At 53.7% G+C, this 18080-nt stretch overlaps 1 protein-coding gene across 1 annotated transcript in view; it reads left to right on the plus strand.

The window, feature by feature from the left end:
- The window catches only part of PAX5 (paired box 5), a 165110-nt gene extending 148124 nt beyond the window's left edge, over positions 1-16986 (plus strand). Inside the window, exons 7-8 of the mRNA XM_068552469.1 lie at positions 9963-10049; positions 16910-16986. Coding sequence (XP_068408570.1) covers positions 9963-10049; positions 16910-16986 — 164 coding nt within the window. The remainder of the gene's footprint in view (positions 1-9962; positions 10050-16909) is intronic.
- The last annotated feature ends 1094 nt before the right edge of the window (positions 16987-18080 follow it).

Below are 18080 nucleotides of genomic sequence, written 5' to 3' on the forward strand. Positions count from 1 at the left end.
TCCAATTGCTCCTGCCATTTGGTCTGGGCCTTCAAAAGCTCTTTGCATTTGCCAACCAATTCTCCACTGCTTGGTCCTCTGCAGACATGTTAGGTTGGTTGTTTTCTTTATTGGTTGAGAACCCCTGCATGCATTGCCACGGGCCTGGCTCATAGTTGGTGTATTTTTGCCCATAGTTACTCTTCTTAATTTTTGTGGTTTGAATTGTGCCATCTTCTGAAGTTTGGTAGAACCCATATAGGTACTGGTCGACAAGGGGGTTGGAGAGATGAGTCACTCTTTGATTATGCGCAAAGCAAGAGTGAAAAGGGAGGTCTTCAAAGGCATATTGAGAACTGAAATTATTGCCGGTGCGAAGCATCTGCCTGGAAAAGTATTCTAGGCAATAAAAAGCTGAGCGTGGAGTAGGGGATGTGTTCCCTCTGCTCTTCGTGTGCACAGTGCAGTACCAGTACTGAGGCAACATAAAAACATCACCGGGAAAAGCGGGCAAGCACCCCTCAGTGGCATTTCCAATCACATATGGCAGCTGGTGTGTGTCATCTGCAAAAATCTGGATGGTTGACGTTAGGTTATTGGCAATTGTCTTTGTGCCTGCTGCCTCCATGACCTCCTTAACTTGTATGTTGAAAATTTTGATTCTACAAGCCTTTGGTCGGATGCCCCAGTAGTTGTTGATGAGCCGCTGACAGTCTCGGGGACTCCAGTGGCACTGGAATCTGTTGAAGTCGAGGTAGGCCCAGGGGTGCTGTAACCCAAGTAGGACATGTCAGAGGCATTGCCTTTAATCTGCTTGTAGAGATTGTTGTCATAGGAGGGGAGCACCCAAGTTCTGGTGGAACGAGTGGTGATGAGATTCCCTTGCCATTGAGAATCACATGCCAATTTCCTGAGGACTCTCCAATGCCTCTGTTGCCACCGCCTGCATCTGAAACTTCTGTATCTCGTGTAGCTATCTCCGCATTACTGCCTCCTGTGCTTCTCGTGGTAGCCCCTCCAGAGGATCTGTGGGGGACCAAAGGGGTACGTTCTCCTCCTCGTCCTCCCACGGGAAGACTGGGCTCTCCAGGGCTGGTGTCTGCGACCTTGGGACATATAGCAGCTGCGGGGGGGAGGGGGTGTGTGTCTGTGAGGCCCATGTGTGTCAGCAGGCGCTTCTTGGCCTGGAAGACACCTCGGGCAAGGTTTCCACCAAAGGAGGTATCTCCTTGGAAAGAGTCTATCAGCTCTTGGTCTGCTGAATTAAAAGTGAGATAAGGGTTCTTTCCCTCCTCGATTATTTTGTCGTAGGTCATGGACTCGCATGGCTGCGTCCGCCTTGTTGACCTGAGGGCCCTTAGCAAGGCCGTTAAAAGGGCCAGGGTACTTATAGCCAGGGAGGACAAGACCCATTGCAGAGTGTTTAGGTCGTCCTCCAGATCCAGACAAAGCTGGAAGCCACGGCTGCTGTTGGTTTGGTTCAGGGACAGCGCGTCCAGGTTTTGAGTTGCACCAAGTAGCCGCTGCCTGCTCGTACCACTCTTCAGAAGCACCTAGAAAGCCAGCCATATCTATGTTTTACTCATTTATTGTTCCGAGTCACCATCACCAGGCAAAGCAAACTCAGCGGGGTCGAAAGGATAACATTCATTAACAGTCAAAACTGTGATGAGCCACGCACGTGTGATATTCCCGCGTATGCTTATTAGATTGATCCAAAGCCACCGGCTTCGCCAACCCCTTATGTTCCTCGCACAACAGGACAGCTCTATCACGGCTAAACTTGCGCTCTGGGCACCTCGCCTTTATTTCAGCCAGACCAGTGGTGTCAAGAGCGCACACTGTGAACAGGTCAAGAGACTCCTCTGGTGTGTTTTCCCTTGCCTCCTGGTGGGCCCTTATATCCCTGTGTCAGCTGCTGATTCAGCAGATGCGGCAGGGGGCGAGGGAGGAGCTGGGGGAACGTCAGCACTTTCCAGCTGACATGGGGAACTTTCAGGAGCTGCTCACCAAGGCAATGGAAATCCCCTCTCTACCGAAACTACAACTGGTCTAGTCATAGCGGTCTCAGGTAAGCGGGGTTTGTTAGCACCTGTAGGAACCTCCAACACCGGTTCAACTGGTATAGCATTGTCATGGCCCCACTGGAAAAATTCTCTTATCTCCCATTTACTTATTTTCCCAAAATCATGCCTGAGTTTTACTGTGAACCTAAAAAGGAACATTCTTTCCTCCAAAGGTTCCTTATGTTCCAAGGTAGTGCTGTTCCCATCAACCACAGCACACTTATATGTATTACTGGTAATAAGTACAGGCGTTGGTTCAATTTGCACAGAACCTTTACAGTTTTGATCAACCCCGCACAGCCAACCCACCCAAAATGGCTTTAGCAGACTCTACAATTTTACTAGTCATCTTTCCTTCCTCCCACCAAATCACCATCTTATCTACCCAGTCATTGAAAGGAAAGTTCTCATTAGTCCAGTTTCCACAGCCATAAAATGGCACAGCACGGGCAATAGCCTCCACGATGCTTGTCTTGCTGGTGGTCGCAGGTCTGTAGAACCAGATGGCGTTGCACTTGTTGAACTCCCACCGGGCCCAGCGAACTAGGATGTTCGCTGCCAAGACGTGGTCGTACCGATTCACCTGGAAACGTTGGAACACCTTGTTCTTGGTGGTGTCCCCGACTGGAAGCTTGCCTAGCAGGTAGTCTTCGGCCGACTTCGTCAGGAGCATTTCGGCTCGCGTGTTCTCCAGTGCTGCCCTGTTGAGCTCGCTTGAAAGCTGCGAAAGGATTCTTTGTCTTCCAGCAGCCATTGTCTCTCAGAAGTTATTCCGTTTTCGACTAGCCAGTCCACAACCTCGCTGTATTTGTGAGTGGTCCTGTTAAGAATAACAGGTACCTTGCTACTAGGGCCACAGGGCTCTGGCTGCAGATCCTTCTTCCACTGAGCGATCAAAACTCGGCGGCGCTCCGTATGGAGGGCGGCTGGAGAAAAGGCTGGAATGTTAGTCCATGGCCAGTGAGCCTCCGGATGCTGCTTAATGAGGAGATAAAAGACAGTGTAGCGGGCATCAACAGATTTAGTCAGCCCGCCTTGTTTTGTTTTAGTCACAGTACCCAGTCCTCGATGTTCGGGGTTATACCCTCCAAGACGTCACGCTTGATAACTTCCTTAATGTGCTTGATATGTCGGCCAAGCACAAAGGACTTAACTGTCCCCTGCTCTAACAGACAATGCAGATGAAAGTACTCACTGCCCTCTTCTAGTTAACAGAAGGAACGATATCAGCGCTAATCTTAGAGCCCCGTGTTCATGGGGGAATGACTTGGTCAGATCCCCAGATAACTGGGTTCTCATGGTCAAAAGACCCCCTTCTCCAGCAGAAGAGAACTTTCCTTCTCTGGGTTGAAGATAATGTTCTATATCTTCATAGAGGTTTGGGCTACACAGGTGTATACATTTGTCAAAACGCAGCAATAGTACATTTAAGATCTGTGCATTTCATTATGTGTACACTTTACGTCAAAGAAAAAACTTTTAAACAAATAATGAACTTCAGTTAATGATACGCATGCTGAAATACTTAGGGGAAAATGTATTGATGTTTCCAGTTTACTTGGAAATACATAAAAGATAAGATGAATGAAAGGCTGGAGGGAGAGATAGATGATAAGCAAATATAAGAAAATATTGATGGTGGAATTAGGTAGTGGGTACACAAGTGTTCACTGTAAAATTCTTTCAACTTTGCTGTGTGTTTGAAAATTCTCAGACATACCAGAGGTGGGGAGGGTGGTGAGGGGAAGACTTTCTCTCCCCCGCTGGCCCAGCCCAGTGATGTCTTCCTTGGGATGGTGGAAGCCCGGGGACTTGGGAATAGGCCGGTGTTCTGGTCCTGCCCTGGCCCTGCCTGGTGTGTGGCTTGCGGGAGGGGAGGTTGAAGGAACTTATCTCTCAAGTTTGTCCAGTCCAAGTAATCTGGGACTATGAGTCCCAGCAGAGGTTGGCGAGGTGTAATGTAAGATAAGTTTGTGGTGGGGGAACGGGCCTATCTTACTTCCCATTAATTCTGGGAAGGAGTGAGTTGCTTGGAGTTGGGTAGGTATGAGGGGAGTGATTGCTAGTCCCTCGGATACCTAGTGAAAAGCCAAGTCCCTCGGCCCCGAGCCCCTGAGTTCTCTGCTCTAAAATCTTGGATGGGGTTATCATGAGATGGAGTGCCACGCCCTCTGGGTGCTTCCTAACTGCACTCAGACGGGGTGTTGGAGGGGGGACGGTTAACTTTCGCACGCCCACCCCTGTGGCTCAGGCTTCCTGACATCACGGAATTCCTGGGCCCTGTGATCCACACTGTTCTTGGACCACAGTCTTTCACCTCAACCCCACTGGCTGCCCAAACGTGGCACGCAGCTGCTTCCTTCGATTTCCACGTGGGGAGAAAACACCAGCCCAGTCGTACCGGCATTTGAGTGTGTAGCAGGCTTTACGTCCCAATGTGGGTGACTTAAAATGGGAATTAGACGCCCACTTCTTGAATGTTCTTCGCTCCCCCCACCCCATGGGGCACGGACGTCTCCTTTTGTCTCCCGCTTTCTCCTTCTTGATAGCAGAACCTCCCTCAGTTCAGGCCGTTCAGTCCGCGCACCGCACGTGAGCCGTCACCATCCCCACCCCTGAACCCAGCTCTGGGCCTCCTTTTGCATATTCAAGAACTCAGCGATAAAAATAAATAACGCTCTAAAATTCCTTTTAGGGACCGATTCAGTCTTGCCTCACTCCCCAGCTTCCCCAGTCTCCTTGGCACAGGAGAAGGTAGTTTTGTTCTTCCAATAATATTATTTCGTTTACCTGTCACCAATCCTATGATGTAGGTGTTTTATTAGGTCCATATTCAAGATGACAAGACTCTGCCCAGAGAGGTTCCATTACTTTCCCAAGGCCACACAGCCAATAAGCGGCAGGCTGACTACAGACCATGGGGGCAGGCTCCCTCTCAGCACTGCCACGGGAAGCCCACACCCACCCTGTGGGCAGGCTCCTCCCCGCCCCCTCCCCACTTTCTGGTGGCCCAGCACAGTGCGGGGGCCCAGCTCACAGTGCCAGTTCCAGGCCTGGTCTCAGAAGGTCCAGTCTTGCTTTCTCCTCAGGACTGCTCGCTCCTGGGGGGCTGAAGATGGAGAAGATCATGACCCATGTTTCGTCGTTGAGAGTTCTTGGGGCTTCTGTCGGAGCACCTCCAGACACGGTCTCTGAGGAGGGTCCATGTGCTGTGTGCTTCCCAGATGGAGGTCTCACTGCCTACTGGGCATGAGCTGCTGGGCATGAGCTGGCACCACAGTCAGGCCTCACAGAAGCTTTTCTTTTAATGCATAAAGAAAAGGTTTCCCAGTTTAAAGGGTTGGCATTTTTGAGAGATGCCCAAAGCACGGATCAGTTAGTGGAATGGGGCAAGGGTCCCGTGGTGTCCTTGGTGCTGGGCAATCGTAAGAGAAGCGTCTATTGTGCAAGCTCTGTCTTGGGCCATCTGGCCTCACCTCTGGGTTTCCCAACAATGAGCCAGAAGTGGGGCTTTCATGTGATGCCTGAGAATCTCATTCCTGCGCTGGAGGAGCATTGCTTCGTGCCTGTGGATGTTGCAGCTGTGTTGTCCCTCGGGCTCCCGTTCCCTCTGGCTTGGATTGTGACGGCAGCCTCCCAGCTGCTCTCCCTGACCACGGGCTCACCTCCTGCAGCCCGTCCTCCAGGTCCTGGTCCTCCTGAGTCTGAAGGCTGCCCGGGTCCCAGCCCTGATGGGAGAAATGCATAACGTTTCTGCTCCGCCCCACTCTGCTCCATGGCTTGCCTCTGCTGGGGCCTCATGAAGACCTGGGTGTGCGGGGGTCACACTCTGTCCATCCCACCCCATACCTTTGCTTGTGCCCGGAATGCCCTGTCTGCCTCTGCATATCAAACTCCTATCCATCCTGGCTCACATGCTCCCCTCCACCCAGAAGTCATCCCCAGTGCTTTCCCCGGACCTTCTCTTGGCTGGACCAGACTCTCTTTTCTAAGCTGCAGTCCTAAGATTTGAAGGAAAGAAGGTGAATGCGCCTCAGGTGTCATGATGGTGGCGAATTCAAGCAGGGGAGACGCAGCAGGAGATTGGAGCCTCCAGACCCAAAGAAACTCATCATCAGGTGGGGCCCACAGAGCCTCAAGGAGAGGCCTCCCTCCCTGCTGGGAGCACTGTGGCCCCTGAGAAGTGAAATTCAGGCTCAGCAGATAGGAAGGGCCTTTAGACACAAATGGAAGACAGAGGCCCAGGGTGGGAAGGCAGTGTCACAGTGTCACATGGGCAGAGGGCCCTGGGCTGGGAGACAGGAAGCTGGACTTGGGGTTGCCTCCTGGCCTGGGCAAGTCCCCCACACCTTCCTGAGCCTCCATTTCCTCACATATAAAATGCAGACGGTTGCATCCATCTCATGAGCGTCACAGGACTGTTGGGAGGGTTAAATGAGATTCTAGATGCCAAGGAGGCCTTGGTGACCGAAGTCAGGTCATTGTCATTGTGGCTGACATTTGCTGAGCAGTCACTGCGTGCCAGACACTGTGTATCATTCATTCAGTCTTTACAGTGACCACGTGCAGTGGGATCTATTAATTGTCCTGACTCTACTGAGGAGGAAACAGGCGCAGAGAGGTTGAGTAACCTGCTGATGGTCACAGAGCTAGGAAGAGGCAGACGCAGGATTTGGACCCAGGCAGTCTGGCTCCAGAGCCCTTGCTCTGAAGGGTTCAGTGGCAGCATGTGGGCTTGAATCTGGGTGGTCTGCTGCTTCCCAGCCATCTTTGTGGCCGAGCTAGTCCGGGTCCATAGACAGGCAGCTTTCTTGGCAATTGATGACCTGGTCTCCCCACATCTCATGGGTGAGGACTCCCTAAACCCAGCCAGCTGCCTGTGTGGCACTTCAGATAATGACACCATCCCGGAGTCCCCAGCATGTGGCTGGACCAGACCTGAGGTCAGCCTCATGCCCCAGAGACCATCAAGCTCCCCTTACCCAGAGGGCACACTCTCACAGGGCATCTCACAGGACAGGGGCCCCACCAAAGTTACCGTCATGCCAGTGCTCTAAACACACCAGGCAGGGTGGGTCCCTGGGGGTTCATTTCTTCCACCAGGAGAAGGATCGCGTGGTGGATGGAACCTGGGCAATGGATCAGATAAACTGGTTTGAATCCTGGCACACAGCAGGTGCACAATACACCCCTGGCTATCGGTACTAATAATGGAAGTAGTGAGAGCTGTCATCTATGAAAGAATGGGAGGAGTTCCCATTCTTTCATTCATTTAACAAATAGTTTTCAGGGCCTGCTAGACATTGAGATAGAGGCATGAACTCCCTGCCCCCATGGAGCTTACATCCTCGTGGAGGAAGCAGAATTAACAAGAAAGATAAGCACAATAAGTTAGATATGTTAGATTGTGATCGGTTCTATGGAGAAAAGTTAAGCAGGGAAAGTGGAAGGAGTTTCCATTGGAAATGCGATGGTTTGGAGGTGACACTGGAGCAAAGCCTGGAAGGAGGTGAGGGAGAGAGCCACGTGGACAAGAGCATCATGTTACAGGTAGAGGCAGCGAGCTACCGGCGGTTCATGGAGCACCGACTGTCTGCTGTGGACGGGGTATTACACTGGGGGTGGGTGGCATGTGGGTGCTGAGAGGAATCAGACGCTGACCTGCAGACAGACACTCCCATGTCACAGGAGACTCCCGTGCAGGTCAGGGCGAATCTGGCGCTGTGGGGCACAGCGGGAGACAGGGTGCGCCCCAGGAGGGGCAGGAGAGGGGCTTCCCAGAGGAAGAGGTACCTGAGTGGGATTCTAGAAGGCCAGGCAAGTGGGGACGGGGTCGAGGATGGTGGGCAACACTGACAGGTACATCATCTCGAGGAGTTGGAGCTGTTTATGGCCCTTTGCCAATTTGGGGACAGAGTTGGGGGAAAGGTGTGGGATGGATAACAAGGATACAATTAATTAATTAACTCCAGCTGAACAGGCCCGAGACTTGCACTTTTGGGGGCTGGAGATCAAGGAGGCTTCCTGGAAGAGGTGGCCTTGGAGCTGGGCCTAGCAGACAGGTGCAATGCTGCTAGATGGAGATGCAGAGACGGCCTTTGCTGGTGTAGTCCGATGCCCCGGGCCAGGCGCAGAGCTGTCAGGAAGTGCCTCTGATGGGGCAGCTCCGTGGCTGCCCAGAGCCCTGGGGAGAGGGTGGCTGTCCCCCTTCTCCAGGCGGCTTGTGGCTCTGCTCCCCCACCTGACCCCCCAGGAGGAGGAGGAGGAGGAGGAGGTGCTGTGGCGCTGATGGAAATGCAGAGGCTGGGCTGCTGCGGCCCAGCACTGTCACCATGCTCTCCCTTGCACGGTGGAACCTGACACCCTGACCACTGAGGCATAAAAAACAGAGAATTGGAAGGCTCAGCCTGTCAGGCTGGGAGTGGCCCCCAGAGAGGCCAGAGGAGGAGCGCATGTGTGCGTGCGAGCGCGTGCGTGTGTGTGTGTGTGTGTGTGTGCGCGCGCGTGCGCATGACCTGCCTGCAGTCGCCTGTGGAAGTGGGGAGGAGGCTAGCTGGGCCCGGGGGTGGGTGGGAGCGGCTGGCCCTCGGGCCTGCTTTATTGTTCCTGCTGCACCTGGTGGAGCCCTGGGGCCCCTACATTTGGGCCGAGGCCCCCAGAGAAAGAGCAGTGCTCCACGTCCTGACTTCTGGCTGGCTGTCCTTCTAGAGGCTCCTGCCCTTCGGCCCTTTGGCATCCCTAACAAGAATCCATGGAAGCATGGATGGTGCCAAGGGTGGTCTCATGGGGCTGTGTGACTCCTGTCACCACTGCCAGGGTGGGGCCCACATGCTCTGTAACCAGTAGCCTAAAAAGCCACTCAACAGCCAGCTACCTACACAACTGCTGCCACACTGGGGCACCCACACCCCAAGAGCTCCAGCCACGGGGAGGAGACAGGAGGGGCCTGTCCTGCTACAGAGCCAGGGCAGCAAGGTTTGAGGGCAGGGATTTTGAGCTCCTCTCCTGACACTGGCTAGTGGTAAAGAGGCTCTCCTGTGGCTGGAAGTGAGGGCACAAGGAAGTGCCAGATGCAAGTATCATGGCTCCACGAACAGCTGGGCAAAAGTGAACCATCCTCAATTACCACTCTGCCCGCCCACACCCACTGCTCTCTCCACCTGGCGCAGCTTGCAGCTCTTGGTCCTTTCCCCATGCCCAGAAGTCCCCACCCAGTCCCTCTTCTGTGCTCCCCCAGCCCTTCAGCTTGTCCCTTCATCTCAGCAAAGTGCCGGGGGCCTGAGTTTATGTCTCATCTTCCCCATTGGACTGAGGCCTGGGGAGCAGTCACCTCTGGATTCACAGCACAGAGGTCTAGACTAGAGTTGGGGTCATCTTTGGCTTCCCAGTCCAGAGCCACTCAGGAAACACATGGGAAGTGGCACTGCATCCACACTGGGGTTCTGGAGTGGCCTCTGTCAGTGCTGAGAACCAAGTCCCAAGCCCCAGACTGCTTGGTTCTCAGCAGTTGTATAGGTAGCTGGCTGTTGAGTGGCTTTTTAGGCTACTGCTGAGAACCAAGCAGTTGGGCCTTTGGACTTGGGTTGGGTGAATCCAGGCTGTTTTGTGAGAGACCCTGGGCATCAGTCTTCCCATCTATAAAATGGGCCAATAACCCCAGGGAACACCTGGCACATGGTAATCCAATGGTACTCATGTGAGAGGTTGGTATTCAATCCCACTAATAAGAAAAAGGTTATAGGGGAAAATGTAGACAATGCCAATGACAGCTGTCCACTTGATAAGGGGGTGGACCGGACTTGCCTTTATTGGTTACACAAAGTACCCGCAGTTTATGAAAGAGACAAATGCCATTGGCATTTTCCGAACCTGACTTGACATTTGGTTCCTGTTTCTCTCCCCACCCACCACATGCAGGGAGTGAGTTTTCTGGGAGCCCCTACAGCCACCCTCAATATCCCTCGTACAACGACTCCTGGAGGTTCCCCAACCCGGGGCTGCTCGGTGAGTACTGGCGGAGGCCCTGTGGGGCCCCTGGGCCATCAGCTGCCCCGTTGGGCCAGGGTCCCTCAATATCCTCAGGTCCGGTCACTGAGGTGGGGTGGGTAGCTCTCCCCAGATGCTTGCAACGTGGGAGTTGTGATGGGGCTTCAGGACAGTAAACACCACTCCAGCCCTGCTTGTGCCCTCAGCCCTCCCCCAGATGTTTTAGTGGATAAGGGAAAATGGCACAGAAGGGGAACAGATTTAAAAAGGCCACTGAGGGAGAAAGAGAAAGGTAGGAAAAGTGCCTGCCCAAGAGTAACATATTTCTTAAGAATCATTGAATATTTTGGTGAGAAATCTCTAAATAAGAGCAGCCAGGAGACCAACTTGGATTGATTGGTAGTGGCTATCTGTCTTGGTAAGGACTCTGAGGCATGGATATTGATTAGTGATGTCTGCCATGGACACCACTAGAGCCAGCTCCATTAGAAATGGGTTGCCCTGTGGCTGAAGGCCTGCCAAGTCATGCCGTTCCGAGCTCAGCTGGTGCCCAGACTCTGCCCAGGCCTCAGACTGCAGATGGTCCATGGCTGGGGCCAGCCTGATCTGTGTACATCATCAAAGATATTTGGGCCACCCCAAAGACCAAGGAGGGCTAACTCAGCCCTCAAAAGGCCAAGGAGAGCCCTTTGTTTTGTTGCAATGAACTTACATGAGACCAGCTGGTGAGTGCCAGCTGGAGCTGAAGATTCTGGAGCATGAAGCAGGGGCTCAGGGCTCGCAGATGTCACACACCCTGGGGGCAGAGCCAGTGAATCAGCCTGCAGGGAGCAACACCGATCTTTCCCCAGCAGTCAGCTGAGGAATTTCCACTAAGGTCAGGCATGGAAGGGCCTCTGAGACCATCCAGGTTTATCTGTACAGCTTAACAAGGCCTGCTTAATTAAGAACCTGTTAATTCCCTGGATCCTGAATTATTTCAGGACTGAGAAACATAGACTTTATCAAAAAAGCAAGAACCTGGTGTCTTCAAACTCAAGTTGCTAGGCATGGGTCTGCGAAGGAGGCCATGAAGTCACAGCCTTGGCCCCTTCCCCAACCTGCTTTGGTGATTAGGACAGACAATGACGTAGACACCATCCCTTCCTGGCTGCAATCCTTCCATGCGTTTGAGCCTTGGGCCACCCAAAGCATTTTGGTGTAGCATGCAAAACTTCAGGTGAAATAAGGAACAATGCCAACTAGCACTCCAGGCACTGTGCCTGAATATTTCGTTTTATAGCAGACTGGGTTCTTGCCATCTGTGGCCTCCTGGAGGGGCTGAATCTGTGGACTGATTGCTCAGACTTCTTTTTTGGTTTTGGTAAAAATTACTTCTAGGTATGAAGTAAGGTCTCCGCTTACTTAATGCTTTTCCTTAAACAACCCCCCTGAGAGGCCCTGGGTTCTGAGTTGGCCCAGTTGTCAGTGTCAGGAGGCAAACGCTGACCCTGAACCAGAGTCTTTCGGCAGGGGTTGGGGTGGAGGGATGGGTCAGGAGGCCTGAGCCTGGGAGCCGCTCCCTGCAAATCGGCCTCATACAGAGCCCTGGTCCCAGTGCTGCTGTGAGACCCACAGGGGATGTGGCACAAAGGAGGCCTGGGCCAGGCTGCAAGAGGGGTTCCTTGTGATGGGGATATGATCCCAATGAGGCCATGTTGATCTAGGGCCTCCACATATGGCCGTGTACTGCCCAAGGGGACAAGTGGGGGCTGAAATCGAGCCCATGCATGGTACAAAGCCCCAAGCCCTGGCACAGGAGTATGGCTGCTTTTTCTAATGTTTATGAGGTATCTTATAGGCTTATTTGCCTGGGAGTTCAAGAATCAGAGAAGTGAGAAAGGAGCTGCTCAGGCAAGCATAGCAAAGGGATGGAGTAGGAGGTAGGGCCACAGGTGGGGGACCTTGAATGCCACACTGAGAAGTCTGCACCTGATTGTGCGGGCAGCTAGGACCCCAAGGGGATGTCAAGGGGAGGAGGGGACTAGACCACATCCAAGGCCTTTGCTGCTCAAGCTGGAGTGAAATCCAGTTCATATCCCCAATTATACGTGTGGACTATGTGTCTGGTGTGGAAAAGTTGTGGACAATGTCCCAGGGAGCTCACAGGCTGGGGGTGAGAGAGCCTCAGACAAGTGTATCTGGGCTGGGATGTGCTCAGTGACTTGAGGGGGGCCAGAACCAGTGTGGAGAAGAGGAAAAAGAATCAAAACTCTGTTCATCTAAATGAGCACTTGCTAATTGTGCAGGCACTGGGCAAAACCCTTCGTGGGGGTTACCTCATTTTATCCTATCAACAGTCCTAGGGGGCACAAGGTATCAATATTATCTTTACAGATGAAGAGAGTGAGGCTCAGAAAGGTTAATTAACTTACTTGAGGTCACACAGCATGCAGGGAGCAGAATGAGAACTCAGACTCCCGTCACCCTGACTCTAGAGCCTGTATTCATAATCAGTGTGTGATGTAGTACTCTTACTCTTCCTGACCAATTCAGTCTGAACAGTACTACAGCCAGGAAAAGAGGCTCATTTCTCCATACTAACAAGCCTGGGAGTCCCAATTACTCAGACCTTGTATGCCATGAGAACAGCGCTGATCTATTTTTGAAAGCCAGGTTATTGTATTTATCTGTCAGGCTTTCAGTTGCAAACAACAGATTCCACTCTGGCTGGTTTAAGCAGAAAGTGAATTTATTAAGGAATATTGGGGGCTCCCAGAATCTCCAGGAGGACCAAAGAGACAGGCATGGGACACACAGCCAGGAACAACACCAGGGCTGCTCTAGCATACACACCTCCACTGTTGGTACCCGCAAGCAGCCCGCTCTGTGCTACTGCTTCAGCTGGGGTGCTTGAGAGCTCTGCCCTGCCTCTGTACCCACCTCCAGCAGGTAGAGGCTGTCAGCCCACTTCCTCAAGCTGCTCCCCTCCCAACTGAGGTCAAACTCAAGAGATTCCAATTGGCAGGGCCCAGGTGACACCCCTGTGCCCTAGCAGCAAAGGCAACTGGGAGAATGAGTTCTGACTTCTAACTCAAAGAGGCAGGCCTCATACCACAGAAAACTCTGCAAACGCAAGAAAAGTTTAAACAATGTTGGACCGTTACAAACATGAGAAATGGCCCCTGCTCTGCCCAAGTCTGTAACCTGGGGAATCAAGGTCAGGTCATCAACCAATCTGGGCCTCAGTTGCCTCAGGTGTAAAATGAGGATAGTGGCCACTGGCAGCTTCATTCAAGCAGGAGCTGAACCCGATGCTCTCTTGAGGCCCGGAATGCGGTGATCCCACTTTCCTGAAGATGAGTGAGATGCCAGGCTTGCTCTGCCATAGTCTTGCAAATAAGTTCCAGGCCCTCTCCCATCTACCAGCCTGCCCTTCCCCCAGTGTCTTCAGGGCTTTAGCTGAAAGAATCCCACTGGGCTGGAGAAGTAGAGTATTTCTGCTACTTGGGGAGGGTGCCAGCGGGGAAACCTGCTCTGAGGTGCCTCTGTGCTCTGCTAGATCAGTGGGAGCTGTGGAAACAGGTGGGACCCTCACACACCCTGCCCACACCTGGATGGGCAATGCCACCTAACGAAGCTGCAGGAGAGCCTCCCTTCCCGCTGAGCCTCCTCCCCAGGAGCTGCCTGCGGTCTGCCCACACCCGGCCCAGCCAGGGCGGCCGGGATCCAGCATCCCACTGGGGCCCCGGGCAGGCGGGGCGGCAGGCTGGTGGCAGGAAGAAAGGCTGCCACAGTCAATTAGGATTAGAACCAGAGCGCCTGTGGCCACTGTAAAGGGATTAGAGAGCGAGTAGGAGCCCGGAATGACTGTGTCAAGAAGTAAATTGATGATAATGTGAATTAGAGAGGAAAAATGACAGAAGAAAGGACAAGTTTATTCTAGATGGAGGTCTAATGGGCACCAGGAAGACAGAGAGCTTCGTGAGGTGATGTTTTCATTTCTCACGGTAAATGCAAGCGTTTTTGATTTTTGCCATGGGGCCCTCGCACTGAGGTCGCTGGACAGCCTGGCCGAGAGATTAGGCTTTGAGAGGGAAGCGAGTCGGAGCCCAGGGTGAGAGCTGGCCCCTGGGAAACTCTGAGGCCCGAGCCAGGATTTCCCGTCCCTCATTTGCGGGGGCAGCCCCTGTGGTTTTCCTGCTCCTGTGCCATTCCCGGGCCCACAGGGCTGGCCCTCACATCACACACACACACACACACACACCCACCCACACACACGCACGCACACACACACACACTGCTCTCACCTGGGCCCTGAAGGCAGGACGCAGGGCTGGCACTGCAGATACTCTGTGGGTGACTGGCCCCCTCCCTCAGGAGAGAGAGCAGAGGAGGCTGCCAGGCGTCTGAGTCAGGGCTCTGGCCAGGGAGGTGACAGAAGGCAGCAGAAAAATCCATCTCTGGGAATACTTCAGCCTGGCACTGGTGTCCATACCTTCCGGAACAGCACAGCAAGGCACTGCCTGCTCCCCCATCGTCACTGCTGCTTGAGCCATTACTGCCTTCCTGGGGGCTGGGGAGGGAGAATTATACCCACTAAATGGGGCTGAGTTTGGAGGGGCGGTGGCACATGCTAATCTTGCCCTCTTGATTACCTCCTAGCAGCATGACCCTGGGCAAGCTACTTATTCTCTCTGTGCATCAGTTTCCTCATCTGCTAAATGGGGGCAATACTAGTGCCTACCTGATAGAATTGTTGTGGAAATTAAAAGAGTGAAAGCATATAAAGGGCTTAGAAAAGTGTCCATTTCCAGAGCACCTTCACATCCTTACCTCGTGGTGCCCTCGTATAGCCCCACTGTGACCCCGCTTTTAGAGATGAGAAAACTGAGGCTCAGGGGAGTGAAGCCACTTGGCCAAGTTCACTCAGCCAGGAGCGATAGAGCCTGACTGGCAATCTTCAGGCCTTGGTGCCCAGTTATGGCATCTGGGAGAATTGCCAGGATTGGTTTGGATTTGGGTGAGATTTCAGAATAAGTATGAGTCACCTCCCCTGGGGAATTAAGAAGCTTACTATTCCTGCCCCAGCAGACACGTGGCCTACAGTGGCTGACAGGACCCCAGCTGCTATCCACTTGGATAAACACAGCCCTCCGACATAGCTGTACAGGCTGTGAACTGTGTCATGGCAGAAAGAGTCCTGAACTAGGGGCCGACAACCAGAATTCCAGGCCAGGCTCTGGCCCTGAGAGGCTCTGTGGCTTTGGGCACATGAGTGGTCTGTTGAGCCTCAGTTCTACCACCCCCAGCCCCACCTGTAAAAGGAAGAGACGGCCTAGTGTCTCTAACTTCTGTGGTTCTGAGAGTCTGCTCGTCCCCTTGAGCCCCCCAGACCCTTTTGTCCCTGGAGAGGAGTTTGAACACAGAGCAGGGCTCCAGCAGGCCTCATCCAAAGCACGCAGTTAAAGAGAGCAGCCCCGAGACAGTGGGAAGAACCCAGCATCGGTACAAAAGGCCCCACACTGGCTCTGTCTGGAGGTCACAGGAAGCAGGGCTGCCCCCTGCCCTTCGCCCACGTACTCATCTATCCAAATCTTCATGTCCTCCAAGTTCAACCCAACCTGCTTCCTCCAGGAAGCCTGACCCTGCCAGAATAATCTTGCATTCCCAGAGCTCTTTTCCCAGAGCTCTGATCCCCCTCCTGACTCTGAACATTGGCCTGCGTTTGTTCATTATTGCCCAGTGCTGCACCCAGTAGGGTTGGAAAATAAATGAATGAATGGGCAGGGTCTTTACTATTGTTGGTTCACTCAGTGCTGTTGCTCATCTTCTCAGCAAACCTAGCCGAGCACGTGCCATGTGCCGGGCTCCAGGCTGGGGGCTGGCGACGGACACCGAGCAGAGCAGAACCCAGCCCCTGCCCGTGTGGGGCTCTCCGTGCAGGCGAGGGGGAAGAAGCACAGAAAGAGATGATCAGAGCCCGTGGCCAGCCTGCAGCACGGTGTGGGCTCAGGACAGGGGGCAGCCCAGAGGAGGAGACAGGGGCTCTCGGACTTGAAGGAGGCGGCACTATTCAGCAGACAGGAAAGGGGGTGAAGGTGCAGCCAACGTGTTCCAGGCAGGAGGCAGAGCGTGGAAAAGGCGCGGAGGCATGCGAGTTGGATAAAATGGGCTAGCTCTACCTGCCCCGTAGGATTAAATCAGACAACGTGTGTAAAGGATATGGCAGGGTGGGGCAGGAAGTGCTCAGCCTGTGGTAGCTGCCATTAGCCCTCTGGTATATTTGAGATGGCTGCAGAGTGTGATCTTGCAGGAGCGGGGTGCCTGGGAGTGAGCCGGAGGGGTGGTGGTCCTAGAGGGAAATCCAGAGGTCGGCAGGGCTAGGTCACAAAGCTTCCACAGGCCAGACTACGAAGTGATGACTTTTCATCATCTTGCTCAGAAACTGGCAAACTTTTTCTGTAAAGGGCCTGATAGTACATATTTTAGGCTTTGCAGGCCGTGTGGTTGCTATTGTAGCACTCAGCTCTGCAGTAGCAGCATGAAAGCAGTCACAGACGATACAGAAAGGAATGGGCAAGGTTGGGTCCCAGTCAAACGTTAATTACTGAAACAGGCAGCAGCGTGGGGGCGGGACGAGGGGCGGGGGTGGGGTGGGTGGATTTGGCCCCATCTGCCCACCCCAGCTCTAGGTGGTGAGGAGGCCCTGAAACCTATGACCAGGCAGCGGCCCTGATCAGGGACTGAGATCTTGGTGAGAGAGGACAGTGGCCTGGACTGGGGGAGGGGGAGGAAGGGACAGAGGCAGGGGACACTGGTGGAAAGGGGACCCCCGGTACGGAGCTGGGGGCACAGGGTCTCCCTCCAACTTCCGTGGCCTCTTCTGTCTCTTCCAGGCTCCCCGTACTATTACAGCGCCGCTGCCCGAGGAGCCGCCCCGCCCGCAGCTGCCACGGCCTACGACCGTCACTGACCCCAGGAGCCAGGCAGGCGCCAAGCACTTATGACACATATCACTGAAGGCCATAGCCTCCCAGCCCCCTCCGAACACAGCCAGAGGGCCCAATGAGACCGTCCCCCAGCAACCCCCCACTCGCCTGAAACTCCCTCCCCCTTTTCCTGCCAGGGACTCTGGGCTTCTGTGGTAGGACTGTTGGACTTCTAGACACCCGTCCATTTCTAAGAGTCAGTTGATGAGCTTCTCCCGATGTGACTGGGTCTCCACAAACCAACAGACTGTTCTGCAGACAACTGCAGCCCCAGCCCAGCCTGCCAGCCCCCTAGCTGTCTGACCACCCGTGCGTCTTCCTGCCTCAGGCCTGGGAAGGAGAGTTTTTGCTTTTGTTGCTTCAACAGCACCCGTGTAAATACCTTATTGCTTTTTTGTGGGCCCGAGGGTCCAACTGAGCAGACTGCCCAGCCATTATGCATCCAGCACTCCCGTCGTGTCACAGGATGACTTAGACCTGTGCACAGAGCATCCCCTCTGCTCTGGGTGCCCCCTGAAGGTGGGTTTGGAGATGCCCTTGAGACTAAGGATGCCCACCCCCAGGCCCCAGCTCCCTGCTCATTGCTACTTCTTTAATATCTGGACTAAGAGTCTCATTGGGTTGGCTTTGCTCTAAGCACCCCCCACCCCAAGACCCCTCCCTGGCTTCCTGCCCCCATTTCCCTGGGCCCAGTGCAGTGCGAGCAGCTCTTTTCCATATCAAAGGACTCAAAAAGAACTGTCTAGGAGATTCCTCAGCTTCTGTTTTAAAGTAAGATGTCATCCAAGGTGCTGATTGCATTGTGGACTTGGAATGTTAGGGCTGGACGGGACCCAGGAGATGATGGTCCAAGGCGGGCCTGAGGCTCTCCAGACCCCCAGCCCCTGGAACCACTGAACTGAACTGGGATGTGTTTTCTGAGGTGTGCCCAGGCTCCAGTCACATTGGACACCTACCATGGACACTTCTCCCACCCTCCAGGATGCCGGTGAGTGGATTCTGGGCAAGCCTGTCCCTGCCACATAGACAATGATTAACAAAAAGGACTTTGCCTGGACCAAGGACCACAAACACCTAC

This window comes from Eschrichtius robustus, chromosome 10 (assembly GCF_028021215.1).
Source record: "Eschrichtius robustus isolate mEscRob2 chromosome 10, mEscRob2.pri, whole genome shotgun sequence".
Classification (NCBI taxonomy): domain Eukaryota; kingdom Metazoa; phylum Chordata; class Mammalia; order Artiodactyla; family Eschrichtiidae; genus Eschrichtius; species Eschrichtius robustus.